This window comes from Colletotrichum acutatum (genome assembly GCF_030867785.1).
Source record: "Colletotrichum acutatum strain CBS 112980 chromosome Unknown BDZ83scaffold_13, whole genome shotgun sequence".
NCBI lineage: Eukaryota > Fungi > Ascomycota > Sordariomycetes > Glomerellales > Glomerellaceae > Colletotrichum > Colletotrichum acutatum.
In genome coordinates this window covers 41366-62636 of record NW_026849007.1, presented here as the reverse complement: position 1 = coordinate 62636, position 21271 = coordinate 41366, and the positions used below count along the sequence as shown (strand labels likewise).

The window sequence follows — 21271 nt, the reverse complement described above, 5'->3', positions numbered from 1 at the left end:
ACTATGTTCGGCTGACTTACACGAAGTTGGCGACATTAACATTAACCCCGCTGAGACATTCAGCCCGACTGGCCAGGCACACAGGTAATTTACTGCTGGTTCAAGTGAGCAGGCATGATGAAGGGCGGCGGCGCATGGGTTTCCATATTCCAGTCGTGCAGTTGACACATGCACGCGCCACCACCCTTCCCTGCCACGCCTGAAAGGAAGTTAGGGAAACAGAAACGCAAGGCACTCCAGCGGCAGGCCAAGATGCCGAGGAGGACAGAAGTACCGGGTACGAGACCCTTTACGTAGCCAATATGTAATACGCACAGCGTCATTGGTACTCGTTACGTAGTGTGTTTGTCTTTTCGGCAGGGCACTTACGGCATCTTACGGCATCGCAGCTTAGCTTTCAGGGGGATCCCCCAGGGCTCCTAATCCCTACCTTATTTCCCGTTACCTTCCCAGTTGAAGTGCATGCGCGGCCCCAAAAGAATGGATTCGTGATTCCCGCCCGTAGATAAGGGATCCGATCCGGCATCGTTCCCGTTTCGTTTTCCGACTCGACGAAGCTTCCCGCCGCCCCTCGACAACCTCTATCTTTCCTCCTCCCTCTACGTTACCCTGACTCCTTCCTGCCCTTCCGATTTCCTTAGTCCTCAGACGACGCCCAGGTCTTCATGTCGCATGCTTCTGGCTTCGCCAATATCGCTATGAATACTGCTCCTCCGATAGTACACTAAAACACCAAAACATCTACCATAACCCCAACCGTCGCAAACAGTACACCCCTCTCCCCGACTCTTCGCCGTCATCGGTGCCGATTGTCGCTGCCGTCCCTCGCTGACATCCGCCGCCAACCGGCCAAAGCATGATATCTTGAGATTCACATTTCACCATCGCCCAGTCTGCAGAAGCAATGTCAGGTCCACGGGAGAAAGAGCTGCACCGCGCGCGGCTGGTTGCCAGCGTCGCAGCCACGGTCATTTCTCTAGCATGCGGCACCAACGTGAGTTGGCGCGATCGAATCACATCCCTGCCAGACCTACGGTCACTCTCAACGTGATTCATGAGCTGATATGTCCCTGCTGTACAGTACGTTTACTCGGCATGGTCCCCTCAATTTGCCGAGCGATTGAAGCTCTCCTCGACCGAAACGAACCTCATTGGCCTTTCCGCCAACCTGGGAATGTACTCTTTGGGCGTTCCCGTCGGCATGCTCGTTGATCACAAAGGACCTCGTTCTGCCGTCATCATTGGCTCTGTCCTGCTCGCCCTCGGATACTTCCCCTTCCACATCGCCTACGATCGCGCGGCTGGCCCCGTGCCGCTTCTCTGCTTCTTTTCATACTTGTCCGGCCTCGGCGGGTGTCTGGCTTTCGCCGCGTCTGTCAAGACGTCTGCTCTCAATTGGCCTCATCATCGGGGGACTGCTACCGCATTTCCCCTAGCTGCTTTTGGTCTGAGTGCCTTCTTCTTTTCGACGTTTGGGAGTCTCTTCTTCCCCGGCAACACCAGCGCTTTCCTGGCCTTGCTGTCCATCGGGACCTGCGGTTTAACCTTCTTCGGTTTCTTCTTCCTGCGCGTCTATCCTCATGCCACCTATCACAGTCTGCCGGCAAGCGATGGTCTTTCCGGCTCGCAGCAGCTTCGACGCACTTCTTCGGAAGAGGCCAAGCCCAACCGACCCGGCTATGGGCACCGCGGCGCTCCGGTTGAACCTGGTACGTCGCCCAAACTTAACAATACCACTACCACAATCAACTCCACCGCCGACCACGAGCCGGTTCATCCCGAGTACGAATCGTCCGCGCCGTCTCGCGAGGCTGATGAGGCGCAAATCGAAGCCGTCGAAGCCGATGATTATGAGCCCGACGAGACGTCCTCGCTGGTGTCGAGCTCCTCTTCTATGCCTGGTGATGTGTTTGTGCAGAGCAGTGTTGATCTGGATCGTTCTCATCGAGTAGATATTCGTGGCTGGGCTCTTTTGCGTGAAATCGATTTTTGGCAATTCTTCCTCATCATGGGCATTCTTACCGGTATCGGTTTGATGACGATCAAGTGAGTATCAGCATCTGGCTAACTTACTATATTCGTTGGTATTAACAGAATCGCCAGCAACATTGGAAACGACGTAAAGGCCCTGTGGCGTCATTATGACGAGTCCGTGGATGAGGCCTACCTCATCACGAAGCAGCAGATGCACGTGTCCATTCTATCGATTGGCAGCTTCGCGGGCAGGCTTCTGAGCGGTATGTTGATAACAAATTATCATTTCTCCGAAGTTCCAAGCTAACTCGGAATAAAAAAGGTGTCGGCTCCGACTTTATCGTAAAGGTCCTCCACGGCAGTCGGGTGTGGTGCCTTGTGGCATCCAGTGCTGTGTTCTTCGTGGCGCAGCTCATGGCCCTCCACGTCACAAACCCTCACATGCTCGGATTGGTCTCGGGCTTGTCTGGTATCGCCTACGGCTTCCTCTTCGGAGTCTTTCCTTCCATCGTGGCCGAAACCTTTGGTATTCACGGCCTGAGCCAGAACTGGGGGCTTATGACGCTCTCGCCCGTCGTGTCTGGTAACGTGTTCAACATTTTCTACGGCAGAATCTACGACAGGCATAGTGTCGTTGGCCCGGATGGCGAGCGCGTCTGCCACGACGGGCTGGACTGCTATCGTGCAGCGTATCTGATGACACTGGGTGCGTGCTCAATCGGGCTGGTGCTCACTTTGTGGGTCATCCGTCACCAGCGAGTGAAGTGGGCAAAAGAAGAGAAGATGAAGGCGGAGCAGGATGACTGAGAGACACTTTGCTCAGGGTAAATCCAAAGGTGTAGGCGGGGGATGAGAGAAGTCCATAACTATCCCTCACAATTCTTGACACAAAGTCGTCTCTGCGAACACGGCTGGCTGTCATAGCTTCAACATAGATTTAACGTCAAACGGCCGTAGATAACTCATAGAGGAAAGGCGTTTTGGGTAGCTACATTTTTTTTCTGGTTCACGAGTATCGACACTCGGTACCACAGCGGAGATCAAATGGAAATTGTAATTCATCTTTATCCCTATTGTATTCACAACTTCATTCACAGGACCAAGTAATACAGGATCGGTGAAATTCCGAATTCAGTTTTGAGAGCTTCCATCATTGCTGGTGGGCACTATACCACGGTCGTCTTTTGCGACGAGCGCCTCATCCACACTCCTTTCTGACTAACGAGGAGCCCCTTACTGGGCACTACCCCTCTACACGGGGAGACCCAAGAGAACTTCATCCGCCAACGTATTAAAAACGAGACACGGTGTCCCAACGTCAAACTAAAGAAAACCCCCGTCGCGACATTACACAATATCGTTTGAAGCGAAGCACCACCCCGTCCCCTATTGAGGAGTTGTTGTCCCACCTCATCGAATCACCATTTTGGCGGACGCAGGTTGTAACGCAATGGTGCTCGGGCCGAGAATAGGTAGAGGAAGAAAAGCCAAGGATACCTCCCGACACCTCATAGCCCGGTCCTTTGGAATAAACATGTTCGTCCCGACTCCTCTAACCAAAAACGTGTGAATCGTACTAAACTCCCAGCCGATGCAAGATGCAGATGGACAAACAGTGATGAAAACACGGAATACTGTAGCGACACCATTGTCACAAAAGACCGGTGTCAGCTTACTACCGAGACAGTGTCTGTCAAGCTCTAGATGGGAAAATCCGAAACCATCTATTATGAAGAAAAAAGAAGACTCCCGTATGAGCTGAACGTCGTTCGTCGACGAGCCAACTTGGACTGTAGTATGTACAGCGCGGAGCGATTAGAGCGAATGGGTGTTACTGTTCTCGCAGACCAAGTCCTCGAATAGAGCCAACGCGAACAGTAATATTCCACCAAGTGAAGGAAATCAAGTGTCAGGCTCGTCCTCATGGAGTTTTGCCACGTTTACGGTCTTCTTGATGGCTGTCAAATATTGAACTAAACCCAGCGAGCGGCCAGTTGTCCGTAGTCGAATGAATAACAACCAGCCAGGCAGCTATCAAATTGACGAGATAGTGCAGCATGTAGGCGTAGGAAACACCATAAACAGCAGCGTAGATGGCTGTGCCAAAAAGTAGCACACTTGTGAGATATCTCATCCTGCCCGTGACTCTAGGGACCATCCTGCCGGTGGTCAAGTTCTCCACGAGTAATATGAACGGCATAATTGATAGCACGTTATGATGCGAAGAGAAGGGTGTGAGCCAGTGGACAGCAAGGTTGCGAATCCACACTGCCAGAATAGGTAGGTTGATCGGAAGAACCCAGAGCATGAGAAGCAGAATGGAGTGGGCGTAATGGTAAAAATCTTGGGTAAGTCCAGACTTGACCTCCGAGGCAATCCGATGAGCGCGAACAACGGTGAACAGCTGAACGAGACACGCTACCAAGTACGCAAATTGATAAGGTATAAACGTGGATACCAGGAATAGCAGGACGGCAGTTGTTATCATACGACGTCGAGGAGAGGACGCAACGAAGATGGGTAATTGTGGTCTTCGGCGCTCGTCACGCCCGACTGCGAATGGTCGAAGAGCTATCCAAGTGTAGAGAATGCCGAGAATTTGAGTCAATACCAGTGTGACAAAGTGGAGACAGGCGCACACCCCTACACAGACGACTCCGATCAGGGGGATGAGAAACCAAAAGAAGGGATCCTGAGTGCCTGTAAGGAGATCGTTGCTGTGAAAGTCAGCTTCCGATGAAGTGGTGTTGCGCCAGTGCCAGAATACGCTAGGGCCGGATGACCACGATCCGGTCATTGACAAGGAGAGGAATGTCAAGGAAAGGAACATCAGCGGCAGTGATTGCCGTAAGCAGAGATCCAAACTTTCCGAGAAAGATATGAAGGCTCCAGTCGTGTCGTAGATCCGGAACTGCTTACGAAGCACGAGTGCCACTACAAGCAATGGGAAGGCCGCAAATACAGTCCGGTAACGCATATACAGCTTGCCCAAGCTCCCTAACGGGTCGACTGTCAGCGTAACCTGGATTGCGGATTCGCAGGTTGGATCGGTCCAAAACTGGAGGCTTAGTCCCTGCTCATTTTGAAGCTTGTGCCTCAGAGGGGGCGGAACGAACGGCGCTACGCCATGCAGACTGATGCTCGCATGCCTAGCGTTTACGAAAAACTTGGACTCGTATGGCTGAGCCAGGTGTTGCCGTATGAGAGGTGAGAACAGTCCAGAGGATGAACCGCAAGCCTGGTTGCCAATCTCCAGATTGTATGCCAGCAAACTGGATTGAATGGTGGGAATGTTGATCTCGGCAACCAAGGGACGGCTCGCAGGTAGCCGCAGCGTCATTCCAAACGCGAGAATTCGCCGCAGGCTGACGTTACGCCTTCTGTGTGATTGCGAATGGTCGCTGAATTCGGCCACAACAAAGTTTTGACTTGGCTTCAGCGCCTTGTCTATGACGGCCACGAATTGGTAGTCCGCAATGTCCTCAATATCGAACTGAAGATACGAGAAGGGCCTTGTGACTGGCTCATTCTCTAAGGCGAAGGGCTGGTGGAGCATTCTCATCGAAGGGGGAAGCAGAATGGCGTCGGTCGCAGCATTCTTGCAGGCCAGTCTAGTAGACCCAGTGCTGTCGCCTGATAGGTCCATGTGTGTTGAGAACAGCGTCGTCGACTGTCCAGGCTGCAGAGGGAAAACGCTGCAAAGCAGGACCTCGAGCCTTCCATGTTCTCCTGGTTTGTCCAATGCGCTGTCGGTCAGTAGGGTGAAGCGCTTTCCATCTGGAGATCCTTGGGGAGGTACTGGAAGCAGGTGAGCTGTGATTTTCGGGTCGTGGCCGAGCTGTCGCAAGACGAGGCGTTCACCCTGTGCCTTGATGGCGTTTGAGTTGTCCTCGAGTGTCAGCAATGTGCTTGGCCCTTCAACTGCCATAGTCTGCTCGGCGATCGACTCCATGCCAGTAAGGAAGTACTTCTTGAAAACCCGCATTCTCTCAGCCCTGGGCTTGGTCTGCGAAGACCTGTGAACATCAACCACGTCGTACATGGCGCGAGCAACAACTTTCCGAAATTGGTCGCACCATAGAATGGCCTGGTGATCCATACTAGTCCAAACACCTGGAATTCCAGTGGTGAAGACAGTGAAGCCGTGCGTCTCGGGGATTATCGGCTCGATGCTTGCGTAGTCGGACGGAACGACAGTGTCTAAGCCACCTCCAGCGATTGAGACAAGAGTAACATGCCACAACGGATTGTTGTTGGCCCATTTCTGTGAGTAGGCGTGACGCCAATAGTCATTGATATCATCGTATATCTTGACAATTTGTCCGTCGAAAGTGACAGGAGGACGCGAGTGTGGCGCAGACATGGTTATGATGGTGTTGATCGAGTTGGATTGGTAGTTCGGCATGATGAGCATGGTGCGCGCGACGATGCCACCCATCGAATGACCGAGTACCAAGACAGAGGTTGGATCTGGCAAGTCCTGGTCTCGAGCCGACATGCGCGGGTCCATGTAGAGCGATAAGATGTACCTGATGGCTTCGTTCAAGTACTCAGCCTGATCCAACATGGTCTGCCCATGAAAGGCGGTGATATCCTCGTTGAAGTCAACTGTAAAGAAGTCGAGATTCCTGGCGCCGGCCGCGACGGCAGTTTCATCGTGCTGAAGAGACTCGTGGTAGTAGTTTGCAGCTTCAGCGGCTATGGGTCGAACTTGTTTGTAGCTTCCGGCATTACCTGGGATAAAGAGTACGGGAACGCCTCTCAGCTGTGAAAGGTAAGCGATCTGCCGCAGCCCCGGCGCAAGAAACAAGACGCACCTTTCTTTCGTCGTCAACACCCTGCTCACGATACAGGTATAGGGAGTATTTAGTCGCGAACCGGGTGTGTTCAGTATCAAAGTCACGAAGACGAATGTAGGAAGGTCGCATATACGACATGCGGCATCCCTTGGCATCGAGCTGGCGAGTCCATGACGAGTTCAATATAGCGCATAGCAGAGTAATCCCAAGAACGGTGACAATCAGCGTGAATATGGTAACGGACCAAGGGCTTCGGAATCGAGACCGGCGACCGGCGAAGCGCACATCGGGCATCTTCTCAGCGGTCATGGTGGTTTGGTCTTCTCGCCGAGTGTCCACAATGCCGTCGTGGAGGCCGTCGCCGTCGCCTTTACCGTCGTCGTGATCGCTATCGAAATACTTGTCGTCGTTCCGGTTAGGCTGAAGTTCGTCGGCGACGCTTTGGGAGTGGTGGAGTTTGTGGTTCGGCAGCTGGTGTGTGTGGTTTCGGTAGGCTGGCGATGGCGCGGCCAGGGATGGAACTGAGAGGGGTGACGAGGGAAAGGCACTTATGAGGTGGTTGTCGAGGATCGGATTCGCGTTCGGGCCATGTTCGAGCTTCCAATTGGGATTGTTTGACCGTCTACTCCTCGCGAATGACGGCCTAGATGCGGCTCCAGCGGCAACAGTAACGGCAGCGGGTTGCTTGGGAAGAGGTGCAGAATTGCGACTTCGGGCGGGCTGCTGAGCAACTGGAGCATCGACAAGAGGTTCGTCGCTGTCGTCGGTCGAACCCGACGAGCGCCTCTTCATGGGTAGAGAGGGCTCGATCGAGTCTTCCAAGAAAGGAAGCGTGTCGTTCAATCGAGCCGTAAAGGGACCCTGTTGTTTTCCTGGCCAGGTGGGAGAAGGCGGCAAGGTGGAGGAAAACGAAAGTATGGACGACAGCGACGTCTCGAGGAAGAGAGACGTGCAGAAGGCTGTGGTGGCAGCAGGACGAGACGACGGGAAAGGACTTGTCCTGGAAAGAACGTGCCCTCGACCTGCGTTTCCTTGGGCGCCAACTGCTATTGTCGGGTCCGGGTCTTTACTACCTACCACCTTAGTGGGTGCTAGAGGTACCTAGGGGTACTGGAATTTGGAAGGTTCCTCCACTGTCGGTGCGTCTGTCACTGAGGTGCCGCTGGGGTGCTGCTGCTACAACGGTGGTCCCGACCCACGGAATCGAGTCGAGTGCCGCGTCCGTCTCTCGTTCCGTCACCACTGACCTATCAGACAATGGAGGGAGAGATAAGATACCCACGACAAGGACATGTGCCGAAGTACCGCCTTTTCTCATTTCCAAATAAGTACCTCCTGAAGGTGAGATACTGTACCTTAGGTACATGTCTCCTTAAGGTAGTAGGAACTCGGTGAAGAATAAGGTACCTTACGCAAAGCATCCGAATGGACGGTCCTATTGCTATAGATGCACGCACATCGATGTGTGCAGCCAGGACTCGAAGATAATCGTTACCCGGACAGTACAGTGCAGTATCTTGGTCACTTGTGAAGTATGCAGCCAAGCTAGGTGCCTTCTCGGGAACAGAAAGATAAGGGTGGCTCACTGCCTAATTGTCTTGCGGGCAGCTGATGATGCACTCAAGCCTCAATTCGCGGCACGTCCGCGTGGAGCGCTGCTCTTCCCGTTTGCCTACGTATTCGTAGGTTCAAGTTTCTGTAGGTCAGTCCCCACGTGCCTTGCCATAGGTACTTCCTAGTACATACACATTTGTGTGATATTTCATGTAGAATTTCGACCCTTTTTCAAACCCCTTTGGCTCATCTCGCGCCTCGTCCGTCCGGCGCAACGTTGAATTGGACGATCCACATGCAATTGGGTTTTCAATGTCTCAGCCCCATCGCCTCCTTTCTCTACTCCTTTGTGAGCCCCTTCTACAAGACGCTGACTGGCACTGGAGCATGGAGTCTACAACAGGTAGTACCAAGGTAGACAGACATATGGCATGAAACCTGCTGCAACTCAACTTGGTTGAACTTGGTTGGCCGGTATGTTCAAACATCCAAAGGAATTTCATTTGGAAACGTAGCGGAGGCGGAAGTGATGGCTGAGAAAGGCTAGGAAACGCTGCAGAAACAAGCAATAAAATGGCTCTCGCGACAAGCTGCGTGATCCTCGATGCCCGAAGCGCCCGGCTCGACTCATGTTGTACTTCAGTAGCGTCAAATTGCTGCGACCAGATTCGCCAGGCCAGCAGATAGGACTGGTTAGGTACTCCCGCCTAGCCTACCACCAGCCTGCTTCACCTTAGCTTACCTTGAGCCTGGATATGAAGATTATGAGGAAAACTCATATTCCATCATCTCTGCAGCTCGCTTACCTTAGAAATCAACGTTGGTCTCCCGGGGTTCGGCACGATTTACCTTCTAAGTTCTGTTCCCAGCCTCCCGTCTTTCCCTTCTTCGGCTTCTCTCCCCCGTATCACCAGCGCTTTCAGAAGGTTTTCTTTTCTTCACTGTCACCCCCTTGGCCCAATTTCTCGAGCTAGCCGGGCATCCCTGACCTCTCATGGTTTCTTGAATGTGACGTGAAACGTTTTCATGTTGTTTCTCCAGCGAGTACTCCGTACAACCAAGATATCGAGGTTGGTTGGTGCAAATTCCTTCCTGCCAGTGTGTATTAGGTAGCGCCCCGCATAAACCTGACTGCTACATACATTCTCAACTCTGAGCTTGCCCATCATTCACGTCTCGCGTTGGCTCATCCTGTGTCACCGTTGGCTACCTCTTACTACGTGGTGCAGGTGGCATTTCCCCGACCTTGCCGGTGCCGACTGTTTAATATCCGTACCCAGAAGCGAATACTCCCTCGACGGATGACAAAGATCGAGATGTTCAATCTCCCCAACAACCTCCATCCCAGTAATCTAAATCGAAGCACCAGTGCATGCTTTCTGCAGCTTACCATGCTGCGCTGCTGCGCATGGTGGCATACAGTCTGCTTCGGTCGAATTGGTATTACTAAAGCCGAAGTTGTCAGCTTCCAACGACTTTCCCTTGAAGCATTGGGTTCTAGCTACTTGTTGCCAAGGTTTGCCGCAAGAAGAAAGAAAAAAAGGCCCACACAGTTGTTCGGACCTATTGAGAAGTTGAGGCTTCGTCTTCTTAACCCGCAACAGCTGCAGGACTTGGCAAAAAAGGGGATCGACACAGATGTTCTGGTCCTATCCACATCCAGGTCTTTTCCAACCTCTGAAGCATAGCCAAAGACTCTAAGCGTGGGGTGTCGTGAAATTCGATGTTGCAGTGCAGTTTCTTGAGGTGGGCCAATGAAACAATTGCTTTATGCTTCACTGCATCCTGTATTAAATGTGCAATGCTAAACGTTCCAATTCTCCGAGATGTCGACCTCTGGCAAACACTATCTCAAACGATGATCATTTGGGTTCATCAGGGACGTCACGAATGTGAGCAACGACACGTGCCAAAACAAGGTTTTCCCCATCAAGCACGTCCAAGTCCCTCTGGTTGTCTGTACGCATGGAGATCTGCTTTTAACTTTGAAGATTCCCTCATATCTAAGTGCATGCAGCGGATATTGGCCGGTGCTCTACTCCCCCACCCTTACCGGGGAGTTGGTTTTAGCCATTCACAATTCCCTGATGACACATCACTTCGAAGAAACAAAACATCATTTAAAGGGCTAGTCTTGGCAGGCACGACAGGGTGGAAAGACATCATGGGGATATTTGTAGCGTGCAGCGAAGGCTGTGGAAGCATGGGAAACTTGTAATTGAATCCCACGGAAATCAGGAAAGCATAGATTAGCGGGGTGATGCATGGCCCCATCCCGCGCTCCAGTATTCACATCTCCGTGAAGTCAAGCCTTCCGATTTAATTTCATTTGTTTCGCAACCACGGCACCCTAGACGGACGTGGAGCCCTCGGGGTCCAGGGCATGGTGTACCGTATTAAGGCCGACATTGCCAACATGCAAAGAACAAGTACGGATTCATCGACGTTCCTCATTTGCTAATTGTGGCTTGCTATGGCTGAGTACCTACGTCTTCATTCAACTCCCCATGTTCCTCTTCAAACAATGTACCAAAGATAGATACATCAGTCATATTGTACCCGGGCAGTGTAATGTATTAGGTACCTTGGGACATCTAAATACGGACAGATGGTGAAGGGCAGGTCTGAGGTGGGAAAGACCCGACGGTTATATATCGGGTCGCCATGCGCAAAACACCTGCTTAGGTAAGTTACCTACGGTACCGACTGAAGGTGCCTGTGGTGGGTATGCGTCCACTTTACGCGTCTGAGCACGCCCGGTCAACGCGTCTACCCTTCCACCCAATCCCTAGGTCCTTAATACTTCACGACACCTGCCGATGGATGTAATGTAGAAATGTCGATGCGCATACACCCAGCGACGACCAAACTCCTTGTCAAGACGGCACGTGAGAATAAGGTGGAGATACGGATACAGAAATAATTGGATCATGCGTCTAATCTCAATTGATCGAGAAATCATGGCCACAATCAAGCCCATCGAGGGTCGCACAGTGAACTCACCACAAACCGTCACCCACGTCCTGTACTGACACCATCGCAGATTCACCAGATTCAATCTGGTCAAGTCATTGTTGATCTGTGCTCCGTCGTCAAGGAGCTCGTAGAAAATAGCATCGACGCCGGTGCTACAAGCATAGGTACGCAAATTCGGGGAATAATCTCTTCCATGTGATTTGTGGCGAGACTCCAACGCTCATATCTACACCTAGATGTGCGCTTCAAGAACCAGGGTTTGGACTCCATAGAGGTCCAGGATAATGGCGAGGGAATCTCACCAGACAACTACGAGTCAATTGCCTTGAAGCACTACACTTCGAAGCTTGCAACCTACTCCGATCTGGCTACTCTCCAGACCTTCGGTTTCCGCGGCGAAGCCTTGTCATCGTTATGTGCCTTGTCTCAGTTCAGCATTGTCACCTGCATGGCACAGGATGTTCCCAAAGGCACAAGGCTCGAGTTCGAGTCATCAGGAAAGCTGAAGGAAACCCATGTGGTCGCCGCCCAGAAGGGAACCAACGTCATCGTTGGGAACCTGTTTCACAACCTGCCTGTACGCCGCCGCGAGCTTCAGCGCAACGTCAAGAGAGAATGGAACAAGGTCATCGCCTTGCTGAACCAGTATGCTTGTATCCAGACTGGAGTCAAGTTTTCCGTTTCCCAACAACCTACCAAGGGAAAACGTATAATTCTCTTTTCTACAAAGGGCAACCCCACCACACGAGAGAATCTGGTCAACATCTTCGGCGCCAAGACGATGACGGTTCTGGTGAAACTCGATCTCTCCCTCCAGTTCGAGCCCACCGCTAGGCCGGGCCTGAAATTCGCTGGTCAAGACGAGCAAACTTCCACAAAGGTCCAAGTCCGGGGTTACGTGAGTCGTCCAGCCCACGGAGAGGGCCGTCAGACCCCTGATCGACAAATGTTCTTCGTCAATGGCAGACCTTGCGGCCTTCCCCAGTTTGCCAAGGTCTTCAATGAGGTTTACAGGGCTTACAATGCCTCCCAGTCGCCCTTCATACTGGCTGATATCCAGCTTGATACGCACCTATACGATGTCAACGTCAGCCCGGATAAGCGCACGATCATGCTGCATGATCAGAATCGCATGTTGGAGAATATGAAGGAGGCCTTGTCGTCGCTTTTCGACTCCCAGGACTACTCCATTCCGTCCGCACAGCAGCCAACACAAACAACACAGGCAGCCAAGGCCGCCCCCGTCCTCGATAGCGACGGCTCCAACGATGATGACGCAGCTTCGAACCAAGCACCAGCCGTCTCTGCGAAACAGACGAGTCCAAAGGATGAAGATGTCGTTAGCTCCGACGATGATGATGAAAAATCCCATTCACACACTGAGCCGCCACGCAAGCCTCGTCAGAGGAAACCGCAAAAGCTCACAACAGCAGAGCTACAGTCCCAGAGCTTAATAAGCCGGTGGGTTGGACGAGCAGCCGACGGTCGTGCTTTGCAACGGGGAAGGGGAACAGGATCCGAAGAGCCTGTCGCCGAGGACAGTGGTGAGAAGGCTCCAGCAAATGATTCCGACCCTGGTGCGTCCGAATCAGAAAACGAGGTGGCCGCGGAAGCTGCCGAACACACTTCTTTCAAGACGCCGCGGCAGGTTCTCGACTTCAACGCCCGGCTTTCAGACGCCCACAAAGACCATGAACCTGATGCTTCGCAGGAGAGTGTCTCGCAGTCTTCTGACGATGGCACCGAAAGTAGACAAGCCCAGATTCCTGCTATGACACCTATTAGAACACCAAGAGTTGACCCTCTCATGTCTTCATCTACCCCACGGCTACCTAAGCGGTCAGCTCTGGAAGTTGCCACAGTATCTATTGGAGATAGTACCATCACCAGCTCGGTCGAGCCGACTCCAAAGAGAACGAGACATGAGTCGTCCTCAGCGTTGGGGTCAACGGCTGCTCGTTCATCAATGAGCTCAACCGCGGCGAAATCCTCCTTTGGCTCGAGGCTGACCCAGATGTACTCTGCGAGCAATGCAGTGAGACAGAAAGGCGTCGCTAGAGCAAGCACAGATCTGTCAGAAAACCCCAGCGAACTTGGCGGCGCAGAGTCAGATGATGGCAGGGAGAGCGATGGCAGCTCAGAGGAAAGGGCGCCCGCGGATGAGGCCACGGCTAGTCCAGATGGTGGATTTGAATCTGCTTCCGATAGACCCGAAGCGTTGTCAAGCCCAACACATAGACTCCATGTCAACGTGTTGAGCCGCAACAAGACCCCGGTGCCGGTCACAACGAACGATGACAGTCTAAAGGATGAGGCAGCAGCGCAGACTATGTTCGCAGATGCCCGGTCGAATGCCCTTAAAGGAGGGACCAGGCGAAAAGACGCAACTTTACAGCAGAGGCAAAATGTCAAGATTGACACAAACGCTTTACAATCTCGCATCGAATCTTGGCAGGCAGAGCTACGGCGCACCGCCCAAAACCGAAGCCGACAGTCCAAGACCTCCGGCATCGAGGATCTCAAGGCCGAGGATGCAGAAGCAGCCCTATCCTTGATCATATCAAAGTCAGATTTCGCAAAGATGACCATTGTCGGCCAGTTCAATCTTGGCTTCATCATCGCAGTTCGGCACGCGGCCAAGGACCGAGACGGGGACGCAGTCGGGGACGACGAGCTCTTCATCATCGACCAACATGCGTCGGACGAAAAGTACAACTTTGAGAAGCTGCAGTCCACAACGGTGGTCCAGTCTCAGAGATTGGTGCACCCGAAGCAGCTGGAACTCACAGCTCTGGAGGAAGAGATCGTCATGGAAAACGTCCCGGCCCTGGACTTTAACGGGTTCAAGGTCAGCGTGGACAGCTCGGGCGACCAGCCCGTGGGAGCGAGGTGCAAGCTCCTCGCGCTACCCCTCAGCCGCGAGACGACATTCACATTGTCCGACCTCGAGGAGCTCATATCTCTGCTCAGCGACCACCACCTCACCGAGATCAGCAGCGCCCCTCGGCCGTCCAAGGTGCGGTCCATGTTCGCCATGAGGGCATGCCGCAGCAGCGTCATGATTGGCAAGGCTCTGGCGCAGCGACAGATGGAGAAGCTCGTCCGTCACATGGGCGAGTTGGATAAGCCGTGGAATTGTCCGCATGGACGGCCGACGATGAGGCATCTCACCGGACTGGGTTCCTGGGACGACATGGGGTGGAAGGAAACCGAACCTCGGGTCGACTGGGCCAAGTACGCCCGAGCATAACGTTGGATTTCATGTTGTGGTACGCAAGCGTTGCCCTTGTCGGTGATATCCTGGTTCGCTCTCCTGTAGTATCATTTACGGTGTTCGTTATTTCTCGAGACATATCTGCGAGAGGGGCAATTGAATAGTTTACATGTCAGAAGTGACTTTTGTTATTCGTATTGGTATCACAGCGTAGTTGCCTTCTCTTGTTACTTTACTTTACATTTAATGAAGCTGTCCATACCCTTCCTAGTCTTTTTCGACCGGATGTCGTGAAAATCAACCCGTGTTCTCGTATCAAACTCCCAAAACAAACACTTCATTCGCTGCGTACGAAAACCTCCTCATCACCGCGCCACGCCATATTGAACGCCCTTCGACCCTGCGAGGCCCTCTTCAGCGACCTTGCCACTCACGTTACGCCTTCCATAAGCCGACGAGTACTTGTTGTCTTTGAAGTCGTTGCCGGACGACACTTGACGATTGCCGCCGATCATGACCGGAGGAGTCGCCGACTTCAGCTCACCATACGGCTTGGAGTAGAAATCAGCTTCGGGTTGGATGGAGCTGTCGCGGTTGCGCGGCCAGGGTTGAGGGACGAGCGATGAAGGTCTCTGATCCGCAATATCGTTGGTACCGCTGACCCTACGAGAGTTGAGGTCTACTTCCGACAATGTCGTATCCTTGAGCGAGTAGTACGGAGTCTTGGTTTTGGGGGGCGTCGGGTGGGACTTCAATGGGTTCGGGTGATGGCTCTTGCCGATGTCATTCTCAAAGTCACTGCCAGCAAGGTCGTTCTCGTCGTGCTCTGAATCGGAATCTGCGACGTTGTATCGTTGAGACAGAGCTTCGTAAGTGCTGTTCCTCGTTCCCTGTCGCTGCGTATCCGCAGCTGTCGTGGCCTGGTCCATGGCCCGGTTCCGCTTCTGAGTGCGGGAAATCATGGAGTCTGTCGCAAACCATGTCTCAGTGAATTTGCCTCCAGGGGCCGGGACTGCGGAGGAGAGAGAAGTTCGGGATCCTGCGATATTGGTCTCGTGGAGTGGCACCTCGGTGTAAGACCCGCGATATGAGGATCGAGGCCCAGACATGCGAGCATACTCGCTGACGCCTGTTGTCTGATTTTGTAGATTTCCTGGAGGAACCTGATACTGGCGACTGGGAAGATCAACAAAGGAATTGCGGTTAAAACTAGAAACGTCGGAGCCGGCGCGGGTTCGTTGAAAGGGGATGCTAGGTGGTCGAGATACATCCTCATACGGAGCACCTGATCGACGACGATCCTCGAGAGGTGTTGACAGTCTCTTTTCGCTGTCGCCACTCATGGAGGTCGCAACACTGGACTTATTTCTCTTGTGTTTGGCTCGGGAGGTGAGGTTGTCCTCTAGGGGGTTCATGTCGGGGGGCAGTTCAGTAATTTTGCGGAACATGACACCAAGCCATATTGAGATGCCGAGAGAGATCAAGTGCAACCCCCCTGCACCGATAAAGGTATAGAAGACGGCTGGAAGAAAATAGTCCAGTAGGCTTTGGTCGGAAAGGCGCGTCTTCCAGGTGCCGCCGCTGTTGTTGACAGTCAGAGCACCGTAGGCGTAAAGGGGCATAACACCGAGATCGGAGATGCTGGCGAAAAGTTGGTAGGCAGTAGACGATGCAGGACTGCGGCCTCCCGCAGGCCGCTGGAGATGGTAAATGCCGTAAAGGCAGTGCACCATGGCCACACCCGGCTGAAAGAAGGTCAGTCAGTTCCGGGTACTTCAAACTCTGGAGCAGGCAGTCTGGGCAGTGGACGAACCGTAATACGCATGACCCAGCCAGCTAAAGTCTCAATATTGTCTAGCAGGATGAGGAGAGCAAGGAGTCCAGCAGCACCGATCAATTCTAGGACCCTCAAGCACAGCTGAACGATGCGCATAGCCTTGATCCAGCTCTTCGTTCTAGGGCCGAGGGCAACATAGTTGTTGGATCGATGGTTGAGTACCAGATGAGCACTACAGCAGAATAGGCAATCAGTTCAACTTTACCGCTTCTCATTGATAAAGACAGTCCTCGCTGCAGATTCTGGGCCAAGCATACTTACTCGGGATGACGGTTGAAGGTAACCAAAGGGCCATCAGGCTTCGGCTTGCGCGGCTGCGGCTCCCAACTTGCGCGGGTCACTGCCTTGGGGTCAAACTTTGGCTCTGGAAATCGAGAATTGTTGCTGACGACATTGTAGAGGTATGGTTGTTGAGCCATGGTCGCGACACGGCGTTGGTATTGTCCTTGCGTGTCCTCTGGGAAAAGAGGGAGAGGAATGCGCGGACAAGACTTTAACAGAGGTCAGACGGCTGGAATGCCGCCAACTTGAAGGGTATCCGGTGGTTGGGTTGAGGCGTCTAAGGTCTCGCTTTCCTCTGACTTACCACGGACATGTGAATGAATGAAAGAGGTGGGGGGTGGGGGAATGGGTGGTGAGGTGGAGGGCGAGGAAGGATGGTTAAGAGCAAGACAGGGACCAGAATCTGAAAGGCCAAACCCAAGGTGAGATGCGCAAAGGTACAGGCAAATCCTGTGTTTGCCCAAGCCTTACCAAGGTTGAAGCCGCATCGCTCAAAGGCCCAGTTGTTTTCCAGCCTTCCCGGATCGGTTGGTTTACGTTGGGTACATCTTGAGTCTAGTGTTGCAGCTGGCGCGTGGCGGTTGCCATGGCAACTCCTCGTTCCTGCAGCACTAATGTAGCATGTCTTGGGAGCTGCACCTCAGCAAGCTCGATTAACCTTGTCACCTCATGTCCAGGGAATGTTCGTTTGAAGCATGTCGCGCCAGATATCTGTCATCCGAAGTTGCCTACCTTGTCTGTCTGCACCTCTTCCTGGCTCGACGATCATTGATCTCTCACCTCCAGATGTTTGGATCGTGGAACATGGGTAGCACAGTTAGTAGTTAGTACACTACTAAGATATCCACTTGGTCCCGAACCCCCCAACTTTTGAGAGGACGAAATGACGTACGACGCTTGGACCACCCCTCGAGTACAAGCAACAGAGCACTTTTACAAGTAGCTGTGATTCAAGAGAAGCTGCAACAAGGTCTTACAGCTTCATTGGTCTCGGCATCGATAGTTCAATTGCAGGCCTGCTTTTCTTCACCAGCGGAAAAAGCTTTTCACGAATCTTCCATCGAATCCAGTCATCGCTCAAGTTAAGCAGCCAAGGTACTCCTTACCTTGTAAATGGCTTCATAAGCCACAGGCCGAGGACACCGAGCCCATGCCTTACATCGGTACCGCAACTAGGCCCGGCTTCGGATTGTGGATTCTCGATTTAAATCCGAAAGCTTCCACGCCGACGCCTTCCTTGACTTGACTCACTCGGTGCCCTATACTCGGGCTGCCGTAACCAGCTTTGGCGGTAGCTTCCTATCTTCACTTAGCAGACTATCTCAAATTTACCTGGCTGAAAACGCAGCGTCCAGTATCATCTCGGACAAGTCAACTTTCTCAAATCAAATCAGACCAAAGCCCACTCCGAGCTACCCTCCACCGGTTCCATGATTCTATCCCGATGCCGGGCCCGGCTGCGCCCAGCCTACAGCCGTCTCGGGATGGAAGTGGCCACCGGCACTTCCGGATCGCGCCCGTCGAGTACCGCCGCGAGACAAGTCCGCCAACCAAACGCCCCTTTCCGACTGGCCGTCGTCGGCTCCGGTCCAGCAGGCTTCTACTCCGCCTACCGGGTAATGTCCCAGCTCCCAGAGACCACAGTGGACATGTATGAGTCGCTGCCGGTACCCTTCGGCCTCGTCCGCTTCGGTGTTGCCCCGGATCATCCCGAAGTCAAGGTTCGATACCCTCGTTCAATTATCTGCCTCACCAGCGCACGCTGCTTACACAACCGCCAGAACTGTCAGGACAAATTCACAGAGGTTGCGGCGTCACCCAGATTTAACTTCATGGGCAATGTATCCATAGGCGACGTAGGCCGTCATGCCGACAGCTGCAATGTGCCCTTTCCCACCTTGTTGCGGAATTACGATGCAGTGTTACTCGCCTATGGGGCCGCCAAGGATAGAACCCTAGGCATTCCTGGAGAATCCAATCTCCAAGGCGTCTACTCGGCCCGCCAGTTTGTAGGTTGGTATAATGGGCTCCCTGAGTATGCCGGTTTATCGCCCGATCTCACAAAAGGAGATGAGGCCGTCGTGATTGGCCAGGGCAACGTAGCATTGGATGTTGCTAGAATGCTCCTAGAAGATATCGATGCCTTGCGGCGGACAGATATCACAGAAGAGGCCCTTGCTCAGCTTGCAACCTCTCGCGTCAAGAGGGTTCATGTCGTTGGTAGACGAGGTCCAATGCAGGTGAGTCAACCGCTCAACTTTCCCCGTCCTAACAGAGCAGACGAGTTAATCCTTCCATCTAGGCCGCGTTCACAATCAAGGAAGTCAGGGAGTTGATGAAGATTCAAAGTGTTGGCTTTCATCCGGTGGACAGCACGCTTATACCCCCCGACATCAAGTCACTTCCAAGAGCAGCAAAACGGTTGATGGAAGTGGTCGCCAAGGGCTCCATGTCTCGACCAGACGATGTCGAGAAGTCATGGTCACTCGACTTCTGCCTGAATCCCGTCGAGTTTTTGGCCAACCAAAATTCTCCTGCCGATGTTGGGAGCACCGTGTTCGAGAAGACGGAATTGTCTCACAAATTTGATCCCGGTGCTCAGGCCCGGCTTACCGGAGAAACTGTCACGGTGCCTTCAAACTTGGTCTTCCGTTCCATTGGCTACAAGTCCATTCCATTGCCCGGTTTCAAAGAGGCTGGTGTAGCCTTCGATGACCGCCGAGGTGTCGTGATGAACGACGGACGCGGCAGAGTTGTTGCGGTAGATCAGGAAGAAGCGTCTGAAGCGACGCAGTCAGGGGTAACCCCCGGTGTCTATTGTGCCGGTTGGGTTAAACGAGGACCGACTGGCGTCATTGCCTCGACCATGCAAGACGCCTTTGAGACGGGCGATTCCATCATCCAAGATTGGCTGTCTGGTTTGCAGTTCCTGTCTGCGGGAGATGAGAAGCCCTCGGCAGGGTGGGATGGCGTCCGCGAAGAAATCGGCGACTCAGCTCATAAGAGAACAAGCTGGGAAGATTGGCAAAGGATCGATAGCGTAGAGAAGGAAAAGGGTAAGGCCGCGGGCAAGGAACGGGAGAAATTCACATCCACCAAGGCCATGCTTGAGGTCCTGTCATAGAATACGGCACTGTAATCAAATGTAGAAATACCCCTCTTTGTAAACTATACAAACATGGCTATTTACTGCTTGATCTTCTCGGTCAGTTCTGGCACCTTGTCGAACAAATCTCCCACGAGCCCAACGTCCGCAATTTGGAAAATAGGGGCATCGGCATCCTTATTTATGGCAGCAATGACCTTGCTGTCCTTCATACCAGCCAAGTGCTGGATGGCACCCGAAATACCAACAGCCAGGTACAACTGAGGTGCAACGACCTTGCCGGTCTGTCCAACTTGCAAGCTGTTATCAGCGTACCCGCTATCAACAGCGGCTCTGGAGGCGCCAACGGCAGCACCCAGAGAATCGGCCAGGGGCAGCATAACCTTATCGAACTCCTCCTTAGACTTGAGGCCTCTGCCGCCAGAGACAACCCTCCCAGCGGTAGCCAGGTCGGGCCTGTCTGACTTGGCAAGATCCTCTGACACCCACTCAGTAGCAGAGTCAGACTTGGGATCAACGCCATCCTCCACAGCAGCTGAGCCGCTGGCAACTTCTGCAGCGGGGAAGGCCGTGCCTCGGATGGTTATAACCTTGATCTCGTCGGATGACTCTACTGTCGCGATGGCGTTGCCGGCGTAGATCGGGCGGACGAAGGTGTTTTTACCCTCGATCGAAGTGATGTCGGAGATTTGCTGCGAGTCCAGCATGGCGGCAACGCGGGGCATCAAGTTCTTTCCAAAGGCAGTGTGTCCAGCGATGATGTGAGTGTAGCCGCCCTTCTTGATGTTCTCGACCAACAGCGGTGCGAAGTTCTCGGGGAGACCCTGCAAGTATAGAAATTGTCAGCTCCGGAACCTTACAATTTGTCGATTTTCTCCAATAATGGCCTACCTTGTCATACGCGGCATTGTCGACTGCAATGACCTTCTCGACACCTTCAACCTTTGCCGCCTCATCGGCAACACCCTTGATGTTGCTTCCCGCTACAAAGCCGTGAATAGATCCGCCCAGCTTCTTTGCTGCTGTGATGGCGCTCAGGGAGCCATGATTCAATTGACCTTCTCTCTGCTCGAGAATGGCGAGGGTCGACAGCAGACTTCTTCTCGATGCAGATCGGAACCCCGAGAGTCCTCTGGACGCTGCGACAGCCCCGCTGCCGGCGGCTCTTCGAGCAAGGAACAGCATTTTTGCGGCTACGATGAACGCGAGAAGTACCGGCTTTACTGGGCTCGTTTAGAGGAACAATTGGCGAGGCTCACCGTGAGCGAGGGCTTTGGTGTTGATGTGAAGGATCTCCAGTTGAAGAGGGACGGTTGGACACGGCCCGAGGTTACTAGGCCGAGTTCGCATGAAGCCTTTCTCAGCTGCCAAAGTGCCGTCATCAGAGGTAGAGACGCTCTGGCTTAAGCGGGGGGGTGAGATTAGCTGCAGCAAACCAGTCGGCTTTATGCTCCGAGCTCTCGGCCTCACCTACTTAGGTACCTAGCCTCTCAGGAATCCGGACTCAGGACACAGAACAAGGGACGTGC

General features: G+C 53.2%; 6 protein-coding genes across 6 annotated transcripts; 3 read left to right on the top strand and 3 right to left on the bottom strand.

The window, feature by feature from the left end:
• The first annotated feature begins 715 nt into the window (after positions 1–715).
• BDZ83DRAFT_64943 (major facilitator superfamily transporter) lies at positions 716–3173 on the top strand. The gene is made up of 5 exons (XM_060510276.1): positions 716–994; positions 1082–1709; positions 1953–2046; positions 2104–2237; positions 2297–3173. Exons 1-5 carry the CDS (start codon positions 905–907, stop codon positions 2779–2781), a joined length of 1431 nt encoding a protein of 476 aa, XP_060369108.1. The 5' UTR covers positions 716–904; the 3' UTR covers positions 2782–3173.
• A 722-nt stretch (positions 3174–3895) lies between these two features.
• Positions 3896–7565, bottom strand: BDZ83DRAFT_569038 (PGAP1-like protein-domain-containing protein; the record flags this gene model as incomplete). The annotated part of the gene is made up of 2 exons (XM_060504142.1): positions 3896–6739; positions 6792–7565. 2 exons carry the CDS (start codon positions 7563–7565, stop codon positions 3896–3898), a joined length of 3618 nt encoding a protein of 1205 aa, XP_060369107.1.
• A 3526-nt stretch (positions 7566–11091) lies between these two features.
• Positions 11092–14693, top strand: BDZ83DRAFT_606498 (uncharacterized protein). Its single transcript, XM_060507384.1, has 3 exons — positions 11092–11320; positions 11371–11467; positions 11540–14693. The coding sequence occupies exons 1-3, from the start codon at positions 11258–11260 to the stop codon at positions 14551–14553; spliced, it is 3174 nt and encodes a 1057-aa protein (XP_060369106.1). The 5' UTR covers positions 11092–11257; the 3' UTR covers positions 14554–14693.
• BDZ83DRAFT_606495 (uncharacterized protein) lies at positions 14694–17051 on the bottom strand. The gene is made up of 3 exons (XM_060507383.1): positions 16616–17051; positions 16331–16526; positions 14694–16262 (listed from the first exon to the last, which is right to left on the bottom strand). Exons 1-3 carry the CDS (start codon positions 16771–16773, stop codon positions 14883–14885), a joined length of 1734 nt encoding a protein of 577 aa, XP_060369105.1. The 5' UTR covers positions 16774–17051; the 3' UTR covers positions 14694–14882.
• Positions 17052–17566: 515 nt separating this feature from the next.
• BDZ83DRAFT_606492 (uncharacterized protein) lies at positions 17567–19786 on the top strand. Its single transcript, XM_060507382.1, has 3 exons — positions 17567–18357; positions 18418–18876; positions 18939–19786. The coding sequence occupies exons 1-3, from the start codon at positions 18067–18069 to the stop codon at positions 19758–19760; spliced, it is 1572 nt and encodes a 523-aa protein (XP_060369104.1). The 5' UTR covers positions 17567–18066; the 3' UTR covers positions 19761–19786.
• Positions 19787–21206, bottom strand: BDZ83DRAFT_606491 (electron transfer flavoprotein domain-containing protein). Its single transcript, XM_060507381.1, has 2 exons — positions 20634–21206; positions 19787–20566 (listed from the first exon to the last, which is right to left on the bottom strand). The coding sequence occupies exons 1-2, from the start codon at positions 20925–20927 to the stop codon at positions 19823–19825; spliced, it is 1038 nt and encodes a 345-aa protein (XP_060369103.1). The 5' UTR covers positions 20928–21206; the 3' UTR covers positions 19787–19822.
• Positions 21207–21271: the final 65 nt, after the last annotated feature.